The 18,313-nt window shown below is 48.1% G+C and overlaps 1 protein-coding gene across 2 annotated transcripts in view; it reads left to right on the forward strand.

The window, feature by feature from the left end:
* Nucleotides 1-18,090, forward strand: part of SLBP (stem-loop histone mRNA binding protein) — a 36,538-nt gene extending 18,448 nt beyond the window's left edge. For both annotated transcript variants that reach the window (XM_073649103.1, XM_073649104.1), the window contains exons 10-12: nt 12,556-12,705; nt 14,006-14,057; nt 15,400-18,090. In XM_073649103.1, the coding sequence (XP_073505204.1) occupies nt 12,556-12,705; nt 14,006-14,057; nt 15,400-15,513 (316 nt within the window). In that variant the 3' untranslated portion in view covers nt 15,514-18,090. The remainder of the gene's footprint in view (nt 1-12,555; nt 12,706-14,005; nt 14,058-15,399) is intronic.
* The last annotated feature ends 223 nt before the right edge of the window (nt 18,091-18,313 follow it).

Below are 18,313 nucleotides of genomic sequence, written 5' to 3' on the forward strand. Positions count from 1 at the left end.
GAACCCTGGGATCAACTTGTGGGACACTGCTTTCCTGTGGGGTAAGCGCTGCTTTGCAGTCTTGACACATTCCTCATCAATTCATTTTCTGTTCTCTAGCCTCTGGCATTTGTTAGTGAGCCTGCCTCTCTTCTATCATGCCTAACCCTAAAGGAGAGCGTTCGCACGGTTCTCCGGCCTCTACTGCGCTTGTCAAACACTTTGATTGTTCTTCCTGTAAGTGCAGACTCCCTTCTGGTCAGTCTTCTCTGTCAAGATTGCAGCAATAGCAAATACTCTGCCCTTACTGCCCAGGAGTCACCCACTGCTCCCGGAGAGACTGCCCCCTGGTCCCAGATTAACCGTCTTTTCTCAATCCATTACGGATCTGACCAAGGTGTCCCAGACCCTTGTATCAGTACTTGACAGATTGCCGATCCTGCCCTCCCATGCTGGAGGATCCCATAACCCTTCCCCACATCCCCCTAAATAATATCTGTAAGAGGGCTAGGCAGGAGTCGCTCCAGTTCCTCTTCTCCCACTGGAAGGGTAGCTTCTTCCCAGTCGTCTTCCCCAGAGATGCCAGCGGTACCGGAGTCTAACTCTGGTTCTGAAGCTGAGTCGGACCTGGACCCAGACCTGGTAGCATGACAGTCTTATTGTAGTGGTCAATCAGACTCTTAATGTTAAGGATGCCTCTTGAGAGCCGTCCGATTAGGGAGTGTTCTTCAGACATTCTAGGCGAACTCCTAGAATTTTTCCACCCATAAGGAATTTAAGGGGAGAGGGAAAATCCAACCAGACGCTACGAAAAGGGAAACTACTATGCATTTTGTATCAGTTTGCCTCAGTGCTTATGGAAAATTGGTCTGTCTCTCCGACAGACTCCCACACGGTCCACCAACACTGTCCTTCCCCTTACAGACGGGGCATCACTTAAGGACTCCAATGACAGATTCATGGAGTCAATTGCCAAGTCAGCCTTTGAAGCTGCAGGCTCTTCCTTATTCTCTGCGTTTATCACTACATGTATCAGTCTTATTTCTGCATGGGCTAAGTGGCTCCGTCAGGCCATCCTTGCAGGAGCTGCAACTGATGAGTTAGCCGACTTGGCAGACCAGATCCCACAAGCGGGAAATGATGTAGTGGCCGCCTCCCTGGACGCTACCTCCTGTGCAGCTCAAGGGTCCAGTAACAGTGGCCATCCGCAGAACTATATGGCTAAAGGCATGGCAGGCAGACTTGTCCTCCAAGAAGTCCCTGACGAGTCTACTATTTCCGGGGTCACGACTGTTTGGATCCAAGCTGGACCAGATCATAATGGAGGCCACCGGTGGAAAGTTTTTTTTCCCTCAGGCTAAATCTCGGCGCCCCCTCCAACGCAGGTTTCGGCTGTTTCTTGTCTACTACAGACTCCTCCCATCAGGAGAGGCTGCAGAAATGGAAGCAATCTTTCATCAAACTATTTGAGTTTTTCAAGATTATAAGGTCAAACGTTTAAACCAGGGATAATAAAACAAGCGAATTATCTAGGCAAAGAGAAAGAGGTGTAGGGGAATTAGAGGGGAGGGAAGGAAGCTAACACACTTAATTGGCAGGAAAAAAAGGGAGGGAAATGAAGAGGAAAAGATAAAGCAAGGGGGGGCTTAAGTCTCCGAGCAATACTACATTATAGAAAAACATGAGTATATGCTGTGAACTCAAATAATTGTTCCAAACATATAACTAAGAAAACAAAATCAAAGTTGGGTATTCCAGGTTCTGACCATCTTAATCATCTGTATTAGTGGTGGGATTGGCCTTGGATTGGAATCGTTTATTCCAGAGATACCATTTGACTATATTTTTCGAGTGTCATTTGTAATTGCAGAGGATAGTTCAAATGTGTTATAATAGATAAAATATCATCCCATAACTTCAACAGAAGGAGTTTTGGATGATTTCCTATTGGTTGCTAACAAATGTTTCGTAACCAAAAAGGTATATTGTAATGAATCTGGAATTAGTAGGAAAGTCATCTGTCTAGTGAAAATAATAAAAGGGAGGCTTCTCTAGGAATGTTTATGTTGGTAATTTTCTTTATAGAACTAAGAGATCATCCCATAGCTTCCTGATCTTGGGGCAGTCCCAGAAAATACAATAGAGGTTAGCTCTAAGTCCGCAATCTTTCCAGCATTTGTCTGAACTTGTGGAAAGCAGATTTCAACCTTTGTGGGAGTGTAGTACCATTTAGATAGAAGCTTAAAGGACTCATGAGGAGTGGGGTTAGTTGTAGATGCATAAGTAAGTTTAAGGGCTCTTTGCCATTTTTCAACATTGAATTGGTTACCCAACTCCTTTTCCCATTTAAGAGAGTATAAAGGCTTGGAAAAAGGAGTCTGCGTTAAATGGAGGCCATCTTTCAAGCCAACTCCTTCCTGGCGCCCTCATAAGGCAGATCCTCTAGAAGCAGACCTAGCTGATTCTCTTCCACATGATCTTTCTCTTCCACCCAGAGAGTCCTTCAGGGTTTGTGGTCATCTGTTTTTCAGGGACGCTTGGGTCAGAGAAATGGTATTGTCTGGATAGACGATAGAGTTCAATTTTCGGCCCAGAGACAGTTTATTTGAAACCCGACTCCCAAGAGACCCCTCACTGGTTCCAGGGTTCTTCGCAGCCATTTCCTCGCTCCTCCTAACAAACGTCCTTGTTCCTGTCCCAGCTCAGGAACTTTTTACAGGTTTCTATTCAAACCTCTTTGCAGTTCCAAAAAAAGGGACTGTTTGACCCATCCTAGATCTCAAGCTGCTGAACAAAAAGGGTCCATCTTATGATTCCATTTCAGAATGGAATCCCTTCGTTCAGTCATATACTCTATGGAATCTTAGGAATTTCTGTGTTCGGTGGATATCAAGCACTCATCTCCAAGTCCCAATTTGTCCAAGTCATCAGGTTCCTGCCCTTTGCGGTACAGCAGGACCACTTTCAATTCATCGCCCTACCTTTTTGCCCTTGCAACTGCACCCAGGGTCTTTGCGAAGATTATGGCTGTAGCGATGGCCATTCTCCGGACCAGGGGGCTGGTAGTCTTGCCCTACCTCGACGATATCCTCAAGGCCCCCCCCACGTCCTTCTCTCTAGCCTAGGAAAGCCTATCCATCACTCATGTCGATTGGATAGTAAACAGGCCAAAATCTTGTCTTGTCCCCTACCCAGCGCCTGATTTTCCTGAACATCAGTTCAGCACCCTTCAGATGAGGGTCTTTCTCCCAGAGAAAGAGCAGCTCTCCAGCGCAGGGTGTTCGGTCTTTTCAGGCCACTCAGTCTGCATCCCTTCGTTCGGCCATGGCAGTTTTTGGCAGGATTGTGATGGCTGCACAGACTATTCCCTTCCCTCAGTTCTGCACTGGGTGCCTCCCAACAGACTATGCTATCCCAAGGGAACAGGTCTGTCCTCTCCCTGGATCATCCAGTCCAGATTTCATCCTGAATAAAGGCATTCCTAAACTGGTGGCTGTCCTCCCACCCCCCCTTCCACCCCTCCCTCTCATTTGCTGGGGTCAGGCTTCTCCCCATCTACTGGCAGGTGATCCCAACAGATACCAGTCTCCTTGGCTGGGTAGCGGTCTTCCACATCCTAAATCAAGGGTCACTGGTCACCTGAGGAGTCTTTGCTGCCTATCAACATTCTCTAGATCAGAGCCATTCTTCTGTCCCTCCTCTACTGGCAGGACCTTCTCCTGGGCTTACCATTTCGAGTCCAGACTGACAATGCCACGTCACTGGCTTATGTTAACCACCAGGTGTAACTCTTGAGTCCTCTGGCCATGGCCGAAGTCTCCTCCAAGATTCTTCTCTGGGAAGAGAACAAGGTCCTAGATAGGCAGTACACAACCCCAGGGTAGACAATTGTGCCGTCGAATTTCTCAGTCACAAGGGTCTCGCGGCAGGAGAATGGTCGATACATCAGTACTTTTCAGCAGATTTGTCTCTGGTGGGGCACTCTGGATGTGGATCTCATGGCATCCTGGAATAGAAAGGTCCCGCAGTGCGTCTCCAGATCCCGTGACCCTCTTGCGGTGAATGTCGACACTCTGGCGATACCCTGGTCTTGGTTCGTGCTTCCTTACCTGTTCCTGCTGCTTCCCCTTCTTCCCACGCTGTTTAAAGAAAATCAAAGCAGAAGGGGTGCCGGTCATCTTGATGGCATCGGATTGGCCCAGGGGCCTGGTATGCAGAGGTCGTCAGTCTACTCAGACACCCCTTGGAGACTCCCAGACAGACCAGAACTCCTTTCTCAGGGTCCCATCTGCCACCGTAATTCTCGGTCGCTCGATTTGACAGCGTATCTGTTGAAACCGTGGTTCGAAGAGCGTCAGGAGCCTAGGGCCATGTGATTCAGACGATGATTCACCTCTGAAGTCTACATAGTCTCGAGTCTATCTGTTCGGAAAGCCTTTTTTCGTTGGTGTCTAATCAGACCGCGCCTATGGCCTTCTCTTCCATTCTGGCCTTCCTTCTACCAGGATTAGATGCAGGACTCTCTTTCGGCTTGTTGAAGGTCCAAGTTTCAGCGTCATCTATTTTGCAAAAGAACTTTGGTTCTGACCTGAGAGCGAGAAGCTTTCTTCAGTGAGTGGCGCATGCAGCTCCCACATATCTTACGCCTGGTTCTGGAAGCGCTCAGGTGTCCTCCATTTGAACCGCTCAGAGAAGTCTGTCCCTCCTTTCTTCGAAGGTGGTTTTCCTCGTAGCAATTCCATCAGGAGAGTGTCAGAGCTGGGAGCTCTTTCTTGTTGCTCCCCCTTATTCCACATCAGGCAAAGGTAGTTTTACAGCCAGTTCCCTCTTTCCTTCCCAAGGTAGTTTCTGCCTTTCATCTCAATGAGGACATCATCCTTCCTTCATTCTGTCCTTCTCTGGTGCATTCCCTGGAGCGCTCCCTGAAGAGTTTGGACCTGTTCACGGCATTTTGCGCTTACTTTTCCAGAACCTCTCCCTTCCGGAGGATGGATTCTTTGTTCCTGAAGATTATCGTAAAGGCATTCCAGCGTCTAAAACCACGATTGCTCGCTGGATCCGGTTGGCTATCTTGGAGGCATACTGGGTTAAGAATAGAATGCTTCCCCCTGAGATTAAGGCCCACTCTACCCGAGTGGTGGGTGCTTCCTTGGCTCTTTGCCATTGGGCATCCACCTTACAATTGTGCAAGGTGGCGACATGGTCTTCACACATTCGCCAAATTGTACAGAGTTTATACCTACACCTCAGCAGATGCCAGCCTAGGTAGAAGAATCTTGCAAGCGTCAGTGTCTAGTTCTGACCTGAATAGTTTGTACCGTTTTCTCTCCCAGGAACTGCTTTGGGACGTCTCATGGTTTCCTGTGTCCCCCAATGAAGTGATAGAGAAAATAGGATTTTTGATTACTCACCGTAAAATCTGTTTCTCTGAGCCTTCATTGGGGGACACCGCACCCTCCCATGTTGGACAATTGTTTTCTTTCTATTTTTATTTTTGGGTTTTGTGGTATATTCTTCCGTTGTTGTTTCTCCTACTGCTTTCTCACTGATTCTAGTTCCAGTCGGTGGGGTGTACACTGCTGGAGAGGAGCTTATTTTTTTGTGCCTAGTGTCAACCTCCTAGTGGCAGCAGCAACATACAACCATGGTTACCTGTGTCCCCTAATGAAGGCTCCAAGAAACAGATTTTACGGTGCTTAACTAAAAATCATGTTTTTTGTGTCATCTGACCACATTACCTTCTCCCATGCCTCCTCTGGATAATCCAGATGGTCATTAGTGAACTTTAAACTGGCTGGGACATGTGGTAGCGTGAGCAGGGGGGACCTTGCGTGTCCTGCAGGTTTTTAATAGTAATGTTTGAGACTGTGGTCCCAGCTCTCTTCAGGTCATTGACCAGGTCCTCCTGTGTAGTTCTGGGCTGATTCCTGACCTTTCTCAGAATCATCCTTGCCCTACGAGGGGAGATCTTGCATGCATTCCCAGACTGAGGAAATCAAATTCTGTTTCTTCCATTTTCTAATGATTGTACCAACAGTTGTTGCCTCTCAGCAAGTTGCTTGCCTATTGTCTTGTAGCCCATCCCAGCCTTGTGCAGGTCCACAATTTTGTCCCTGGTGTCCTTAGACAGCGCTTTGGTTTTGGCCATGGTGGAGAGGTTGGAGTGTGATTGAGTTTGTGGACAGGTGTCTTTTATACAGGTAACAAGTTCAAACAGGTGCAATTAATACAGGTAATGAGTGTGGAGTAGGAGGGCTTCCTAAAGAGAAACTAACAGGTCTGAGAGCCGGAATTCTCGCTGGTTGGTAGATGATCAAATACTTATTTCAGGCAATTTAATTGTTTGAAAATCAAAAAATGATTTCAGCAGCAGAATGGAAGGAAGGGAGACACAGACATTACTAGTGGGTAGGCGGAGCCCACACAGGATAGAACACCTCAGATTACAAAAAAGTGTTGGCCGGCCCCTCCAGCTTGGGCTCCTCCTACTCCAGCTCCCCAGTCTAAAATTTGAGGTCGCAGAGGATAGTCGCTGCGGGAGCAGCTCCTCAGAAATGTTTTTATTTTTATCGGACGGCGACTTGGACCCCCACCTCTCCCCTGGCAGATCTGCATACCCTTTATGGTGGTCCCTGCAGAACCCTGCCGGCCCCGGGGGATGAGGGACGCTTCCCGGTGGAGACGCAAACCTCGCCATTGGGGTCCCTGCGCGCTCCGCCCTGGGGGGAAGCTAAGGGCCACAGCGCCACAAATCCCTGGGGGTCCCTGTGGCGCTCAGCTGGGTGAGTACTCAGCATTTGTAAATGTGTTTGAGTGCTTCAGCGGCTGCTGCGGCGGCCGCTGTTACATGTGTACTGTTGGTGACTGTGTGTTTTTTGTCCGCAGGTGGATCCCTGCAGGACATGTGAAGCGGGGCAGGAGCGGAGGAGTCACGCGCTTTTTTGAATGCCGGCAGGGGGCGTGGCTTCGCGCCTTCCCGGTCTTTTCGTGGGCAGGTAGCGCTCTGAGCGCGCGCTTTCTCCTGTCCCTCCCCTTCCGGCTTCTCTCTCACTGCGCGGCGGCCATTGCTGATGGCCTCCTCCGGCTCCTCACTCTCCTCTCCTCCCGTCAGAACCGAAGGAACGCTGCACCGCGGCCAGCTGGGTGAGTCGCTTCTGCCTGTCAGGGCAGAAGCTTAACCTCCTCACCCCCACAGCACAGGGCACCTTTCTGCGGCACAATTAGGTGGCAGACTGCGCTGCCCTGCAGCTGCTACCTCATATAGAGTTTTTTTTGTCTGGGACTCGCACACCTCTTTCATTTAGCAGAGGTTGTGGGGAGTCTGCTGCATTAACCCCCTGGTAGGCGGTTAACCCTTAATTGGGGGACAGCTAGGGTAGCTCTCTTTAAGAGCTTTAACCCTTCAGCGTTCGTTTCTTTCCTTTTAGAAGCCACACGGTCCTAGTTACTGACAGGTTTAAGCCTGCTGTATACTGAGTGAGGGCATGTCAGATCAGGGTCCAGGAGGCGCGGACCGTCTCCCAGGTCCGCTACAGGATCAGTCTCGCGTATCTGACTCGCAGGAGTCCTCGACGGCGTCAAGTGTAGCGCAGGTCGGGGGGCTCAGTGATGTTAAAATGGAGGCTCTCACTCGTTCTATTGATGGCCTGTCTGACCTTCTAGGTCATTGGGTGTCAGCTAGATCCCAACTGTCTTCTCATGGCAGGAAGCGCCACAGGCCGGTACTGTCCTCCCCGCGCAGCGACTCGGAGATCTCTGATATGGAGGGTTCCCCTTCAAGCTCTGCTGGGGAGATGTCCGATTCGGATAAAGAGGGTCGGCAGGGGCGCTCTGCCTCTCTTTTGGGCCGTGTGGATGCTTTTATTGGAGCTATGAGGGAGGCGTTACAGTTACCGGAGGAGGTAACTAGACGCCCTGGTAAGTCGGCTCGGCTGTTTCAGGAGTCGCATAGGTCGCGGTCAACGTTACCATCTCTGGATGAACTTGATGGGGCGGTGGAGAAGGAACGCTTGTGTCCGGATAATCGTTTTCAGTATCCGTGTTCTACGGAGTCGATTGCTAATTGGATTCCTTCTCCTGAAGTGGATGTCCCTTTATCCCAGCTTAGCAAATCTTCATTACTTCCTGTTAAAGGGAAGGCGAGTCTGCAGGATCCACTAGATAGAAAAACGGAGATGGCGGCTAAATCCATCTACGAGGCCGCGGGTCATGGATTCAGAGCGGCGTTAAGAGCCATGTGTGCTGGTGAAGCTTCCCTGAGGTGGTTGGACCGCCTACGGACGGCGTGGCAAGATGGATCCCCGCTATCCGAGGTGGAAGGGATTTTCAGGTTGTTGGAAGAGGCAGCGCGATATGGCAGAGATGCAGTTCTGGATACTACGTTACTGCTGTCCAGGGCGCAATCCTCTGCTGTCAGTCAGAAGAGCACTGTGGCTTAAGCAGTGGACCGGAGACGCGGTTTCCAAGCAAGGTTTGCTGTGTTTAGCTTACAAGGGTGGTCAGCTGTTTGGGTCTGACCTCACGGAACTGATTGCTAAGGCCAAGGCAAAAGAAACGGCCTTACCGCAGCGAAGAGCTGTGGCTTCTGCGTCTGGCAAGTCTAGTGCCGGTAGTAGTCGGCGGCCCTTTCGGCCCATGGGACGGTTCAGTCAGCCCTCTTGGGGATCGGGTCGTCCCTCGTTTTCAGGAAAAAAGACCTCTCAGAAATCCCGCACTCCCTGGAAACAGAACTTCCGTCAAGACAAACGGGAAGCTGACAAAAAGCCCTCTAAGGCGGACTGACGCCAGGGTCTCACTCGAGGGTCCTCGAGTGGGGGGTCGCCTGCTCCAATTCGAGTCGACTTGGGCGTCCCACGTTTCAGACGCCTGGGTGACGCGGGTTGTGTCGGCAGGCTATTTCATAGTTTCTTTCTCGACCCCCGGACAGATTTTGCCAATCTCGCATTCCGTCAGAGCCCAAGCTAGCTGCCGCTCTACGGCGGGAGGTCGATTCCCTTCTGCAGAATGGTGTGGTGGTGCCGGTTCCGCCGGAGGACTGGGGAAGGGGGTTTTACTCCAACCTCTTTGTGGTCCCCAAAAAGGAGGACAAATTTCACCCCATTCTGGATCTCAAAAAATTGAATCTGCATGTCCGGACCCGGAAATTCCGCATGGAGTCGCTTCGCTCGGTTGTGGCGGCTCTGTCGCAGAACAATTTTTTAGTGTCAATCGACATTCGCGACGCTTATTTGCATATTCCCATCGGAAGGGCCCACCAGCTCTTCCTACGTTTTGCCATAGGTCAGGACCATTACCAGTTTGTGGCCCTGCCATTCGGGTTGGCCTCAGCGCCCAGAGTTTTTACAAAAATTCTGGCACCTCTCATGGCGATCCTTCGAAGGCAGGGGGTTACAATTCTTCCCTACCTGGACGACCTTTTGATTGTGGCATCCACAGAGGAGGAGGCGGTGAGGGCTCGCAATCTATCCCTTCAGCTCCTGGAGGACTTCGGATGGCTAGTCAATTGGAAGAAGTCATCTCTGGAACCGTTGCAGTCTATCCTGTTTTTGGGGATGCACTTCGACACGGTACGGGCAGTGGTGTCCTTGCCTCCGGACAAGCAAGCAAGTCTTCGTCAACATGTACGGGTTATGAAGTCTTCGACAGCAATGTCCCTTCGAAGGTGTATGCGCCTTCTGGGTTTGATGGTGGCGTCAATGGAGGCGGTCCCGTTTGCTCAATTTCATTCCAGGGGTCTCCAAATGCTCATTCTGACCCGTTGGGATCGATCGCAGGCTTCGCTGGATCGCAGTGTCATCATCTCACACAGGGTGCGAGAGTCTCTAGGATGGTGGTTACATCCAGAAGCGTTATCCCAGGGGAAGTCCTTCCTCCTTCCGCGGTGGTCGGTCATAACCACCGATGCCAGTCTGATGGGCTGGGGGGGGGGGGTCTGGAACGATCTCTGGGTTCAGGGAGTATGGTCGTCAGAAGAGTCTGTCCTGCCGATCAACATCCTGGAGTTGAGGGCGATTTTCCTTTGCCTCCAACACTGAACGGTCCCTTTTAAGCGGTCTGCCAGTCCAAGTGCAGACAGACAACGCGACGGCGGCCGCGTATATCAACCATCAAGGTGGGACGAGGAGCTCCAGGCTCATGATGGAGGTCTCTCGGATCATGGTATGGGCCGAGGCCAGGGTTCCAGCCATCTCCGCGATTCACATCCCAGGAGTTCAGAATATCACGGCGGACTTCCTCAGTCACGAGAAGGTGGATCCCGGAGAATGGAGTCTTCATCCGGAAGTTTTTGCATTGCTGTGCTCCCGTTGGGGAACTCCCCAAGTGGATTTGATGGCATCCAGGTTCAATGCCAGGTTACCGACGTTCATGTCCAGGTACAAGGACCCGGAGGCTGTGGCGGTGGATGCTCTAGTGGCTCCGTGGGACCAATTCGAGCTGATCTATGTGTTTCCGCCGATATCCTTACTTCCTCTGGTGTTACGTCGGATCAAACTGGAGAGTGTCTCGGCTATGTTGGTGGCCCCAGATTGGCCAAGGAGGACGTGGTTCTCAACGCTGGTGTCGCTTCTGGCAGCGCTTCCACTTCGCCCGGACCTGTTAACCCAAGGGCCCATTCGTCATCCGGACCTGAAGTCTCTGCGTTTGACGGCGTGGCTCTTGAGACCGAAATCTTGACCCGTCAAGGATTTTCAGCCGAAGTCATTGCCACTCTGCGAGCGGCCAGAGGTCCTGCTACCACTAGGATTTATCACAAGACTTGGGAAGCCTTCTTCTCGTGGTGTTCGGGTTCTTCAAGGAACCCCAGGATTTTTTCCATTCCCAATTTGTTGGCCTTTTTGCAGTATGGGCTGGACAAGGGTTTGGCAGTTAGCACCCTGAAGGGTCAGGTTTCCGCTCTATCCTTGCTGTTTCGGAAGGCTATCGCCTCGCGTAGGGACGTACGTTCCTTTTTTCGCGAGGTAACCCGTCAGTTTCCGCCGCGGAAGGCACTTGTGACTCCTTGGAGGCTCAATCTTGTCATGGAGGCTCTTCAACATGGGCCTTTTGAGCCTATGGACTCTGTTAGCCTTTCATTGCTTTCCTGGAAGGTTGCCTTCCTGGTGGCGGTCACCTCTTTGAGAAGGGTTTCTGAGTTGGCGGCTCTTTCTTGCTCGCCTCCTTTTCTGGAGTTTCACCCGGATTGCGTAGTGCTTTGCACACGGGGCGACTTTCTACCTAAGGTGGTGTCACAATTTCATGTTAACCAGGATATTGTGTTGCCCTCGCTCTGTCCAGAACCGAGGAATGCGAAGGAACGGGCCTTGCACACATTGGATTTAGTGCGGGCGTTAAAGTTCTATTGGTCTATTACTCAAGGTTTTCGGAAGTCGGACTCACTTTTTGTGATTCCAGCAGGTCGTCGTCGTGGTCAACGAGCTTCCAAGGACACTATAGCTCGATGGATTCGGTCGGCCATTTTAGAGGCTTACCGACTTAAGGGCGAGCCTTGCCCAATTAAGATTCGAGCTCACTCCACGAGAACTGTGGGTTCATCGTGGGCTTTTCATCAAGGGGCCTCGGCAGCTCAACTCTGCCGGGCGGCTACCTGGCGCTCCGTCCACACTTTTACAAAGTTTTATAAGGTGGACGTCAGTGCTTCCGCTGATGCGGCCTTAGGACGCAGGGTCCTGCAGGCGGCTGTAGTTTAGGTTATCTCCTTAACTTGTGTTTAGCGCTGGTTGCGCATTTATCGAAGTTGTTGGGAATCTGCCTCTGTTGTTTTCCCACCCTTAATTTCTGGACTGCTTTGGGACGTCCCACTAGGAATGTCTGTCTCCCTTCCTTCCATTCTGCTGCTGAAAGCCGGATTTTGGTAAGAACTTGCCTGTAATATCCTTTTCAGCGAAGGAAGGAAGGGAGACACAGCTCCCTCCCATGGCAGAAGTGTGTTGTTGTGTTTTCAGATGCAGCGTGACCCTTCTCTGATGGCGGTTATCTGGGCTGGGGTCGGCACGCTAAGGCTCTGTTCCAGCATTGCCAGCTCATCGCAGTGGTCAGGTCCAGTGAGTAGTACCTGGGACTGTGTGGTTTTTCTGTTATATGCATAACCTGTCTTCTTGCTTTTTTCTGAGTTTTTCAGAAGGGGTTATGTTGCTCCGCTGGTGTTAATTGCTCTTCCTTAGCTTGTGTACGGACTGGAGAGCTGGAGTAGGAGGAGCCCAAGCTGGAGGGGCCGGACAACACTTTTTTGTAATCTGAGGTGTTCTATCCTGTGTGGGCTCCGCCTACCCACTAGTAATGACTGTGTCTCCCTTCCTTCCTTCGCTGAAAAGGATTTTACAGGTAAGTTCTTACCAAAATCCGTCTTTTCTGGTTATTTTTAGATGGTCTCCCAGGTGAAGTGTACCTACGATAAAAATTACACCTCTCCATTCTTTGTAAGAGGGTAAACGTGTGAAATCGTCAGTGTATCAAATACTTATTTTCCCCACTGTATTTGGGTGGCTGGAATTCTGCCTTTTACTTTGTACAGATTATTTTTGTTCTCCCTTGCTGTATATGTAAACTGCTTTGTGACATTTTTTTTTTTCTTGCCAGACAATCACGACAGCAAAACGTTCATCCACAGACCCCAAATAAATATAAAAAATGCAGCCGCAGATTATGGGAGCAACAGATTAAACAGTGGCGTATTCAGCTTCATGCGTGGGATCCCCCCTCAAAAAATACGGAGGATCTGCAACCATTGTAAGAAGCTTTATTGCTTTTCTTATACTTTGTGCAATAAACAGCGGTGGCAGTGCTGTGTCTACAGCTGCCACTATTGTCATTTGCCTATTAAAGGGGTTTTCCGGTCAAAACCGATTAAGTCTGCAGTCACTGTGTGACTGCAGATTTATGAATCCACCCCTCCCCCCAGCGCACGCACTGCGAGGATTTGCTGGTTTCAGACCGGGGAGCGGAAGGTATGTATATGTTATTACATATACATGTTATACAAGGTGTGACTTTGCCCCATAAACTTGTGTTGAGCGAGGCTGCACCCTCTAGTTGGACATACCCACTGGCTTGTCGCTTCACTTCTCAGGGCGCGGCCTCTGCTCAATACAAGTATATGGAAACGAGGCTGTGTCCACTGGCCGTGAGTATGTATAATGCATACATACCCTCCATTCCCGGGTCTGAAATCAGCGAATCCCCGCAGCACACCGTATGTGAGCTGGAGGGCGAAGGGAGATTCATAAGTCTGCAGTCAATGACATATTAATGTTATACATAGCTGGTACTTTGCTAACAGCAGCAGGGCTGAGCTTCCAAGCTTTGCTGTTAACAAATTTCTGACAGTGGCGTTTAAATGACCTTTCTCCAGTTTGAGCTTTGTTGAACTAGTCACATAAGAGTGGCAGCAGAGATCAGTAAAAAGTTTATTTTCAATTTCTCCTCTCCATTGTGGAGATATTAACATGTAAAATTTAGATTATAATCTGTTAAATTCAACTGGGTGTTACCAGAGATTTGACTCTGGGGGGGGGGGGCGTGTACTTTTTCCCCTGCATGAGATTGACCAATCATAAGCAGGTATCATGCAGAGGAGAAAAGGACACGCCTCCTCACTGATCTCTGCAGCTACAATTTAAAGATGCAGTAGAGCGGATTACAGTATTGCTACACATCGACTAGTCAATTCCCTCAGCTGAAGGAAAGAGGTTATAAATGCTTTGCTAAAGCATTTACTTAACTGAATTGTTATACAGGGCTGGTTAGGGAAGGGGGGGTATAATCACAAATGGCTGAATGTTGCTGGATTGAAGGGCTCGGGGGACCTGACATGTTCCCTTTAAAGTTTACACCCCTTATTGGACTACTTTGTGCCATAATTTGAGCATGTTATGTTGCATGTTAAGCCGCACACCCTCATCAGAAAAGTTAGTGTCTAAAACCTCATAAAATCCAGAATTCATGTTCAATTTGCCCGATTTGGTGCAAGTTTAGCATCAAAAATATGCCCCGTGTGCTGCAACAAAACACCTGCAATTTTTTTTTTCAGTTCTGAAGAGATGATGTGCTCCACGTCTGACCATGAATCTGAAGAGAACTGTGTAAGTAAAATAGTAAATTCTCACCAGGAGTGTTTTTTTTTTTTTTACCTAATATTTACACTGTTTGAAAAACCCTGCGCCTTACGGTTCCAGCAAAGTGGATGGAGTTTGTAGAAATCTCATACCCGTTGTGCTTTCTGTAAAATGACCGGTGCGGTTTTGAAACCTGAATTTCTCTTGTGGGGTAACACTGAGTTTTATGTGCAAAATTTCTCCATAGAATTGCTTAAGGCTATGTGCACACGATGCGTATTTCATGCGTATTTTGTGCGGAAAATTCCGCGGCGTAAACGCATGAATTACGCATGTTAGCCTTCTGCCATGGTCCCCTATGGCATTCCGCAATTGTAATGCCCACGATGCGGAATTTTCCGCAGCGTTTTGTTGTGCGGAAAATTCCGCAGCATGTCAATTCTTTGTGCGTTTACGCATGCGGAATTGCAATCTACAATGCAGTAGAAAACGCAAGGCAATTCCGCATGTGCAAAACGCGCGAATTACGCGTGAAAAGCGCATGACAAATTCCGCATGCGTTTTCCAGGAAAAAGGACATACGGAAATGAAGCGGAAATTTCCGCTTCAAATACGCATCGTGTGCACTTAGCCTTACATGTGAAAATCTGTAGGTAAAAAAAGATGCTTTTTCAGTGAGTTTCCGCTTCAGAAAAGCTTGTAGTCTGCATATCACTATCAGTAAAGTTTTGTTAAAACCGAATACCCGAAAGGATCAAAAACAAAGCGGCTTTATATAAAAATTACCAAAAAGACAAACTGCAGAGTTGAAAAATGGAATGAAAAGGAAAACACTAAAACCCTAATAAGTTCAGAAAATCTGCATCAAACGGTTTGCCTTAACCCCTTGCTATTTTTCGCTTTTACGTTTGTTTTTTTTTTGTTCCCCTTCTTCCCATGCGTTCATAGGAGATTCACAATGACAGGAATTGGGGGTCTTCTGCAGACCCTCAGCTGTCATACCAACCCATCGGCGCCCTACGATCACGTGACGGGCGGGTCTTATGTCACGCTCCAGTTAAGTGTTGCTGTCCGTGATTGACTGCAGCATTTAACATGTTAACAGCCGTGGGTGGATCGCGATTCCACTCGTGGGTGTTAGGGGCACATGACAGCTGATAAGATGCGGGCTCAGCGCTGGAGCCTGCATCAAAGGGAGGCTGGCAACCTTGGATGTACCTATACATCCAATTTTGTAAATGGTCATTCCCTGCATTGGATAAATTCAGACATTTCAACAGCAGCCCATTGATTGTCAGTGGCAGAACTATATATATATCCCAGAGCTGTCTATAGTCTCCTGTACACTAATCTTTGCTGTTCTTTTTAGTTTTCAGGCACTCCAACCAAAGTCAGAAAAGTGGATGCGGAGGGAGGATTTGATTTAAATGCCTGCCTAAATGATGGCGCTGACGATGACTTTGCTCAGTTAAGTGTCAGCTGATGGAGTTTCGCTCTCATACGTGTGCAGTACATGGATTTTTTTTTTATGCCTGTATATGTATATAGGGCTCCCTGAGGATGGAGCTCGTGTTCGCTGCTTGTTGTGCAGCCCTTATGTAGAACTTTATGCCAATCAAGTCCTGTGTGATGTTGGTGCCGGCAGCTATATATTTTCAGTGGAGCACTTCATACTGGAACAGCCATGCCGTCAATGCTCGGAGTGGATGTGTCTGGTGACTATTGCCGGGAATAATCCATTTCTATTTTTTTTTTTTTATATATAACTGGTGTACTGATCTTAAATATTGTCCGATATTAAGGAGATCAGCGGGGAGGAGAACAAGCCCCAAGAAAAGTCTTTGCTGGGTTGCTTGTTCGGAGAGATTACTACATAGCATTTTTTAAAAAAGTAAATGGCTTGTTTTTACATTTTCCATTATTAGTGATGCTGAGGTGAACGCTTTTCTGCTTTCAATAAGAGTACCTAAACTAGATACTTTGTCACATTAATAATCGAGTAATTAAAATTGCTGCTGAGACTGCTCTGCAGCACCTATCCCACGTGACTGCTCTGCAGCACCGGTCCCACGTCATTGAATTTATTTGAGTAACTTGGTAGCTCCTGCTTTTAGAAATTGCTTGTGTGCATGTTACTGGCCTTGCGTGTTAAAAAAAAAAAAAAAAAAAAAATGTAAATTGCTTGGATACATAAGAGCAGGAGGTGTGATGACTGATGGTGGCCTCGGCAGCCGTTCACTGTGCTCCCTCCCTTGTGTCACCTCTGCCTTTTTGCAGCCTGGAGCTGATATCTGCAGATGAGTACAGACTGCACAGCAGTGACCCCTGCTGGCAGGAGGCGAGTACTGTTGGCAATTCAATATTAAAGGAGATGTCATCAGAAAGTGATCCATTGTTGTTTTTACATAAAACAAGTAAAATATTATAGCTCTGTTCACATTGAACTTCTGCAGTGCATCTGAGGGTTCTCTATGAATCCACCTAAAAACAGGATTCAGAAGGGGCGATGGATTGCAGTGGCGCAAACAGCATTTAAATGAACCGTCTTGTTTGTGGTTTTCTTCTGGAAGTGTCTGATTCTTCAGCCGGGCAGACGTGGTCTTGTTACCTTTCTTTGCCCGTCTAGAGAGACACTTTCAGATGAGAAAACTGAGTTTATTTGATTTCCGTTCATGTCGCTGCATTTTATGACCCCATTGGGTGGGGGTTCATCTGATTCCCCTTTTTAGGAGGGATTTGGGTGGAAACCTTGGACCAGTCCACAGAAATTCAATGTGAACAGGGCCTAATGAGAAAATAAAAATCTTTCCAAGTTTCACACTGACCACTGGGGCTATTTTAGACTTTCTGTCCTTTCAAAAAGTTTTCAATAGACTCATCGCAGACAGGATTACAATAAGCACTCCTCTATATGCACAGCTGATGACGCCAGGTGAGATCACAGCTCACTTCTGCCCCCTATCTTCACAATGACCTGCACATGCTCATTAGATGCTTTAGTGCAAACATTGGGGTCACTCTGTTCATTGGGGATTTCCTAAAACAAGAATTGACTAAAATTTTTCCCATGTAGCTTTAAAAAAAAAAAAACTACCAATATTAAAAAAAAATAATAATAATTAAACAAACTTTCTGGTGATATTCCCTTTAAAGGAAGGCTCAGGATTTTATTCCTTTGCAGCAACTGCTTTCCAGTTCATTGATTGCTCCGGTGGCCTCAGTCTGTTGCGATCACTTTACCTCTTACTGACTTCAGTAGTTATGCCTGTTTGTATGACATAAGACTGCTGATGCCAGTGATTGGTTGCAGTGGTAACACAGGAAAAAAAAAATAAAAACCCTTCTGCCAGTCCTGGACAACCTGATTATATCTAGGTCTGGTGATCTTGTGTACCACGTGCCCTCACCTGGGCTGTATGGGCTTTCCACCGGTGGTAGTGTCGGGCAGCAGCTCTTCAGGAGCTTCACACCCTCCAATAACTACCTTAGTGCTATTGATCCTACTTTGACTGGGGGCGCGCCGACGGCTCCCCTGGGGGCGCGCCGACGGCTCCCCTGCAAGTTAGGTGGATACTATCTATATGAGAAAAACTTGGTGACGGGTTCTCATATATCCTACCCAATACTGGATGGGCCATGTTTATTTGCGATGTCTACGGAGCTTCCCTTTACATAACCTCGAGACCTTTTCTTTGTGGAGGATCTGGCTGGCAACATGTTGCAAAACCTAAAATAAGATTTGCTTTCAAACCAGTTTAGCACTTTGCTTCATCCTCCAATTTTTGTATTTTCCATTGATTTGTCCGTGTCGTACTTTCTCCGATCTTTCTAGGACTTTCTGGACTGAAAGGCTTGATGCAATGGCCTCTTTCCATGTTTCCTACATTGTCAAAGCTTTTTGCTGTGATTAAAACTGATACAAACTTGAATTTCAATACTCTGTGCACATATTGTAAGTGTTCTTGTACATGCTGTTGTATGCCCGCTGTTAACATCTGTAACGAATGAGAATTTTTTTTTTCCCCTAAATAAACAATTGCTGTCTTATCGGTCTTACAAAGTCTTCATCTTTATTACGGGGGGGAGGGTTGGCGGGCGATTTTTAAAAGAAATTAGGGTGTCAGCCATGTATCTTGTAGACAAGCTGATAATCGGCAAATCAGAGAACGTAGGACAGTTCATTCCTGATTATCAGCTTCTGCCATCGATGACCTTTAACAAACAAAATGCTTGTTCCTTGCTTCATTTTATTTATTTTTTATCCCAGAAAATATGATCGGCAG

The sequence above is a fragment of the Phyllobates terribilis genome, unplaced genomic scaffold (assembly GCF_046119375.1).
Source record: "Phyllobates terribilis strain yellow unplaced genomic scaffold, ASM4611937v1 Scaffold_1__5_contigs__length_1240528914, whole genome shotgun sequence".
Lineage (NCBI taxonomy): Eukaryota > Metazoa > Chordata > Amphibia > Anura > Dendrobatidae > Phyllobates > Phyllobates terribilis.